Source organism: Sprattus sprattus (assembly GCF_963457725.1).
Source record: "Sprattus sprattus genome assembly, chromosome: 15".
NCBI classification, from domain to species: Eukaryota; Metazoa; Chordata; class Actinopteri; order Clupeiformes; family Clupeidae; genus Sprattus; species Sprattus sprattus.
Window position 1 is genome coordinate 779915 of NC_137913.1, and position 7500 is coordinate 787414.

Sequence of the window (7500 nt, forward strand, 5' to 3'; positions counted from 1 at the left end):
TCGATTGATCATTGATTCCGCACGAGGGGATATCTTGCATGGAGCCCCAGACCTAGAGCGGGTGACAGTTGTTTGGTGTTGCTTCCATTTATGAATAATCGCACCAATAGTTATCTGCTTCTCACCAAGCTGCTTGCCGGTGGTTTTGTAGCCCATTCCAGCCTTGTGCAGGTCTACAATCTTATCTCTGACGTCCTTGGACAGCTCTTTGCTGTTGCCCATGGTGTTGAGGTTGAAGGTGTGAAGTATGAATCTTTGGACAGGTTTTTTTTATACAGGTCACCAGTTGAGATCAGGTATACCTTGTAAGACCTAATGAGGACTAATCTGTGTGCTTTTTGGGCACATAACTGGCCATTGGGAGCCATAATTCTTGCTGTTTGCTTGGGGGTTCAAATACTTATCTTTTGCATCAAATGCAAATAAAGTCATAAATCTTATAAAATGCAGTTTTCTGGATTTTTTTGTTGATATTCTGTTTCTCACTGCTAAAATACACCTACCATTAAAATTCTAGATCACACATTTCTTTGCAAGTGGCCAAACTTGCGAAGTCGGCAGGGGTTCAAATACTTATTTTCCCCACTGTATATCCTATTTTTATATTACCACATATGCACATACTCTGCACTCTTCTGCTTTGCACTCCTGGTTAGATGCCTACTGCATTTCGTTGTCTCAGTACTTGTACTCTGTGCAATGACAATAAAGTTGAATCTAATCTAATCTAATCTTATACATACAATGACACCCATACACACACTCACATACTATACTATCATCCACACACGCAATGCAATGGGTTTTCGAATTCAGAAGAGTGCAATGTGAACTTTGTTGCGTTGTTTATGTGTGCGTGTGCGTGTGCGTGTGCGTGTGCGTGTGCGTGTGCGTGTGCGTGCGTGTGCGTGTGCGTGTGTATGTGTGTGTGTGTGTGTGTGTGTGTGTGTCTTCACAGGGTTGACTTGGGAGGATGAAACCACCCAGCAGGTTCTGTGGAAAGAACTCTCCAAACTGAACAGGATCCCCCACTCCAGGCCTGAGACTGCTAAAGCCAGGTCACACACACACACACACACACACACACACACACACACACACACACACACACACACACACACACACACACACACACACACAGGCCCTCTACCTGCCTGAGACACACACACATTTACACACACACTTGCACAGCACATAAACACACATGCATACACCACAAACACACAGACATGCACACATACTTCAGAGTGTACCATGATACCCTCCCCTCTCTGTCCTGATAGGCCGGTGGCTCAGAGCGCTCCTTCTGGTGGCCAATCGCTGAAGCCCTCAGATGCGGAGCTTAGGAGAGATATGCAGGAATACCTGAAACACCTGGGCTACCTACCAAAGACCAAGGTACACACACACACACACACACACACACACACACACACACACACACACACAGACCCTTTTTCTCTCTTTCACACACACACACACACACACACACACAGACCCTTTTTCTCTCTTTCACACACACACACACACACACAGAGACCCTTCCTCTATCTTCTACACACACACATACACACACACACACACACACACAGACCCTTTTTCTCTCTTTTACACACACACACACACACACACACACACACACACACACACATAAACCCTTCCTCTGTCTTTTACACACACACAGACACACACAGACACACACACTGAACCCCTCCCATATGTTCTCCTCAGTCTGACCGTGTCCAGGGCGATGCTCCCCCGGGTTACTACTCATCCTGGAAGACTTCCTCTCCCAGCTTCCCCCCTGATGGTACTGCGGATGGTACAGTCCTGCTGATGGCGGCCCTCCAGCAGTACCTGTCCCGGGGCGAACCACTTCGGCCAGACGGGGGGGAGCCACATGGAGACGGGAGCCCCCTGCCCTCCAGGCCCCGCCCCATCCTGTCACAAGGGTTTGGGAGAGTCCAACCGCCTCCAGAGGGGGGCTTTGGGAGAGTCCAACCGCCTCCAGAGGGGGGTGTAGCTCGAGCAGCGCTGATAGACAGACTGAAGATGAAGAGTGGTGTTCCCAGAAATCCCCTCTCTGCTGTAAATGGTATGACTGAACACACACACATACTGTTTATGCACACACACACAAACACACATACACACACTCACACACACACACACACACACACACACACACACACATGACTGCCCTTACACACTGAATAGTCAAACAAATTAGTATTTCAACATTATAAGTATTTCAACAATCCATTATGGGTTTTACACTCAAACACTCACACACAGACACACACACACGCACACACACACACAATCATTCACTTGCACACACACACAGACACACACACACATGAACGCCCACAGACACACACACACACACAAACACACACACACACACACACACACACACACACACACACACACACACATGAACGCCCACAGACACTCACAGACACACAGACACACACACACACACGAACGCCCACAGACAAACACGCAATCATTCACTCACACACACACACACATTTACTAACCCTGATGCTGTGTGACCAGGGCGCCCCCGTGTGGCAGTGGGTGGTATGAGTGTGCAGGAGCTGGAGCTGCTGGCAGCGCTGATCGCAGAGGCTCTTCCTGAGGAGCACAGCAGAGCCCTGACAGAGCCGGAGGTACACACACACACACACACACACACACACACACACACACACACACACACACACACACTCACACTCACACACACTCACACTCACACTCACACTCACACTCACACACATAATGACATAATGGCTATTGGCCCCTAGCAGTGTGAAGAAGTGTGTGTGTGTGTGTGTGTGTGTGTGTCCCGACAGGAAGGAGTCCTCCCAGAGGACTACCAGGAGACGGGGGAGGAGGTGGGGGAGGAGCCCAGACTAGAGGAGGAGGAGCCAACAGATATGCCCCGCCCAGAGGAGGAGGATGAGAGGGAGGAGCCTACTGAGATGCCCCGCCCAGAGAAGGAGGAGGTGGTGGGGGAGGAGGAAGAGGAGGAAGAGCCTTCAGCCCTAACCCCCTACAACACCCAACAACCCCCAGCAGAAGGTACATTAATACACACCCACACACACACACACACACTCACACACTCACACACACACTCTAATACACACACACACACACACACACACATACACACACTAATGCACACACACACACACACACAAAATGTTTTAAGGCCCAAGTAGGTTAACAAGTTAACACTAGATAAATGATCAACAAGTTAACATGAGATAAATGATCAATAAGTTAACATGAGATAATTGATCAAGTTAACATGAGATAAATGATCAAGTTAACATGAGATAAATGATCAATAAGTTAACATGAGATAAATGATCAATAAGTTAACATGAGATAAATGATCAAGTTAACATGAGATAAATGATCAAGTTAACATGAGATAAATGATCAATAAGTTAACATGAGATAAATGATCAAGTTAACATGAGATAAATGATCAATAAGTTAACATGAGATAAATGATCAAGTTAACATGAGATAATTGATCAAGTTAACATGAGATAAATGATCAAGTTAACATGAGATAAATGATCAATAAGTTAACATGAGATAAATGATCAAGTTAACATGAGATAATTGATCAAGTTAACATGAGATAAATGATCAAGTTAACATGAGATAAATGATCAATAAGTTAACATGAGATAAATGATCAAGTTAACATGAGATAATTGATCAAGTTAACATGAGATAAATGATCAAGTTAACATGAGATAAATGATCAAGTTAACATGAGATAATTGATCAAGTTAACATGAGATAATTGATCAAGTTAACATGAGATAAATGATCAAGTTAACATGAGATAAATGATCAATAAGTTAACATGAGATAAATGATCAAGTTAACATGAGATAATTGATCAAGTTAACATGAGATAAATGATCAAGTTAACATGAGATAAATGATCAATAAGTTAACATGAGATAAATGATCAAGTTAACATGAGATAATTGATCAAGTTAACATGAGATAAATGATCAAGTTAACATGAGATAAATGATCAAGTTAACATGAGATAATTGATCAAGTTAACATGAGATAAATGATCAAGTTAACATGAGATAATTGATCAAGTTAACATGAGATAAATGATCAAGTTAACATGAGATAAATGATCAACAAGTTAACATGAGATAAATGATCAATAAGTTAACATGAGATAAATGATCAAGTTAACATGAGATAAATGATCAAGTTAACATGAGATAATTGATCAAGTTAACATGAGATAAATGATCAAGTTAACATGAGATAAATGATCAATAAGTTAACATGAGATAAATGATCAAGTTAACATGAGATAAATGATCAATAAGTTAACATGAGATAAATGATCAATAAGTTAACATGAGATAAATGATCAAGTTAACATGAGATAAATGATCAAGTTAACATGAGATAAATGATCAATAAGTTAACATAAGATAAATGATCAAGTTAACATGAGATAAATGATCAATAAGTTAACATGAGATAAATGATCAAGTTAACATGAGATAATTGATCAAGTTAACATGAGATAAATTATCAAGTTAACATGAGATAAATGATCAATAAGTTAACATGAGATAAATGATCAAGTTAACATGAGATAATTGATCAAGTTAACATGAGATAAATGATCAAGTTAACATGAGATAAATGATCAATAAGTTAACATGAGATAAATGATCAAGTTAACATGAGATAATTGATCAAGTTAACATGAGATAAATGATCAAGTTAACATGAGATAAATGATCAATAAGTTAACATGAGATAATTGATCAAGTTAACATGAGATAAATGATCAAGTTAACATGAGATAAATGATCAATAAGTTAACATGAGATAAATGATCAAGTTAACATGAGATAATTGATCAAGTTAACATGAGATAAATGATCAAGTTAACATGAGATAAATGATCAATAAGTTAACATGAGATAAATGATCAAGTTAACATGAGATAATTGATCAAGTTAACATGAGATAAATGATCAATAAGTTAACATGAGATAATTGATCAAGTTAACATGAGATAAATGATCAAGTTAACATGAGATAAATGATCAAGTTAACATGAGATAATTGATCAAGTTAACATGAGATAAATGATCAATAAGTTAACATGAGATAAATGATCAAGTTAACATGAGATAAATGATCAAGTTAACATGAGATAAATGATCAATAAGTTAACATGAGATAAATGATCAAGTTAACATGAGATAAATGATCAAGTTAACATGAGATAAATGATCAATAAGTTAACATGAGATAAATGATGAAGTTAACATGAGATAAATGATCAAGTTAACATGAGATAATTGATCAAGTTAACATGAGATAAATGATCAACAAGTTAACATGAGATAAATGATCAAGTTAACATGAGATAAATGATCAACAAGTTAACATGAGATAAATGATCAAGTTAACATGAGATAAATGATCAATAAGTTAACATGAGATAATTGATCAAGTTAACATGAGATAAATGATCAACAAGTTAACATGAGATAAATGATCAACAAGTTAACATGAGATAATTGATCAAGTTAACATGAGATACATGATCAAGTTAACATGAGATAAATGATCAAGTTAACATGAGATAAATGATCAAGTTAACATGAGATAAATGATCAAGTTAACATGAGATAATTGATCAAGTTAACATGAGATAAATGATCAACAAGTTAACATGAGATAAATGATCAAGTTAACATGAGATAATTGATCAAGTTAACATGAGATAAATGATCAATAAGTTAACATGAGATAAATGATCAAGTTAACATGAGATAAATGATCAAGTTAACATGAGATAAATGATCAACAAGTTAACATGAGATAAATGATCAACAAGTTAACATGAGATAAATGATCAAGTTAACATGAGATAATTGATCAAGTTAACATGAGATAAATGATCAAGTTAACATGAGATAATTGATCAAGTTAACATGAGATAAATGATCAACAAGTTAACATGAGATAAATGATCAAGTTAACATGAGATAATTGATCAAGTTAACATGAGATAAATGATCAAGTTAACATGAGATAATTGATCAACAAGTTAACATGAGATAAATGATCAAGTTAACATGAGATAAATGATCAAGTTAACATGAGATAATTGATCAAGTTAACATGAGATAAATGATCAAGTTAACATGAGATAATTGATCAACAAGTTAACATGAGATAATTGATCAACAAGTTAACATGAGATACATGATCAACAAGTTAACATGAGATAATTGATCAACAAGTTAACATGAGATAAATGATCAAGTTAACATGAGATAATTGATCAACAAGTTAACATGAGATACATGATCAACAAGTTAACATGAGATAATTGATCAACAAGTTAACATGAGATACATGATCAACAAGTTAACATGAGATAAATGATCAAGTTAACATGAGATAAATGATCAAGTTAACATGAGATAATTGATCAACAAGTTAACATGAGATAAATGATCAACAAGTTAACATGAGATAATTGATCAAGTTAACATGAGATAAATGATCAAGTTAACATGAGATAATTGATCAACAAGTTAACATGAGATAATTGATCAACAAGTTAACATGAGATAATTGATCAAGTTAACATGAGATAAATGATCAAGTTAACATGAGATAAATGATCAACAAGTTAACATGAGATAATTGATCAAGTTAACATGAGATAATTGATCAACAAGTTAACATGAGATAAATGATCAACAAGTTAACATGAGATAAATGATCAAGTTAACATGAGATAAATGATCAAGTTAACATGAGATAATTGATCAAGTTAACATGAGATAAATGATCAAGTTAACATGAGATAATTGATCAACAAGTTAACATGAGATAAATGATCAACAAGTTAACATGAGATAATTGATCAAGTTAACATGAGATAAATGATCAAGTTAACATGAGATAATTGATCAACAAGTTAACATGAGATAATTGATCAACAAGTTAACATGAGATACATGATCAACAAGTTAACATGAGATAATTGATCAACAAGTTAACATGAGATACATGATCAACAAGTTAACATGAGATAAATGATCAAGTTAACATGAGATAAATGATCAAGTTAACATGAGATAATTGATCAAGTTAACATGAGATAATTGATCAAGTTAACATGAGATAATTGATCAAGTTAACATGAGATAATTGATCAAGTTAACATGAGATAAATGATCAAGTTAACATGAGATACATGATCAACAAGTTAACATGAGATAATTGATCAACAAGTTAACATGAGATACATGATCAACAAGTTAACATGAGATACATGATCAACAAGTTAACATGAGATAATTGATCAACAAGTTAACATGAGATACATGATCAACAAGTTAACATGAGATAAATGATCAACAAGTTAACATGAGATAAATGATCAAGTTAACATGAGATAAT

The 7500-nt window shown here is 36.1% G+C and overlaps 1 protein-coding gene across 1 annotated transcript in view; it reads left to right on the forward strand.

The window, feature by feature from the left end:
* Window positions 1-7500, forward strand: part of LOC308375702 (receptor-type tyrosine-protein phosphatase N2-like) — a gene marked incomplete at both ends in the record, with an annotated part of 32680 nt that overhangs the window by 8869 nt on the left and 16311 nt on the right. Inside the window, 5 exons of the mRNA XM_080851886.1 lie at window positions 959-1058; window positions 1284-1398; window positions 1747-2095; window positions 2581-2675; window positions 2859-3087. Of these exons, the coding sequence (XP_080708012.1) occupies window positions 959-1058; window positions 1284-1398; window positions 1747-2095; window positions 2581-2675; window positions 2859-3087 (888 nt within the window). The remainder of the gene's footprint in view (window positions 1-958; window positions 1059-1283; window positions 1399-1746; window positions 2096-2580; window positions 2676-2858; window positions 3088-7500) is intronic.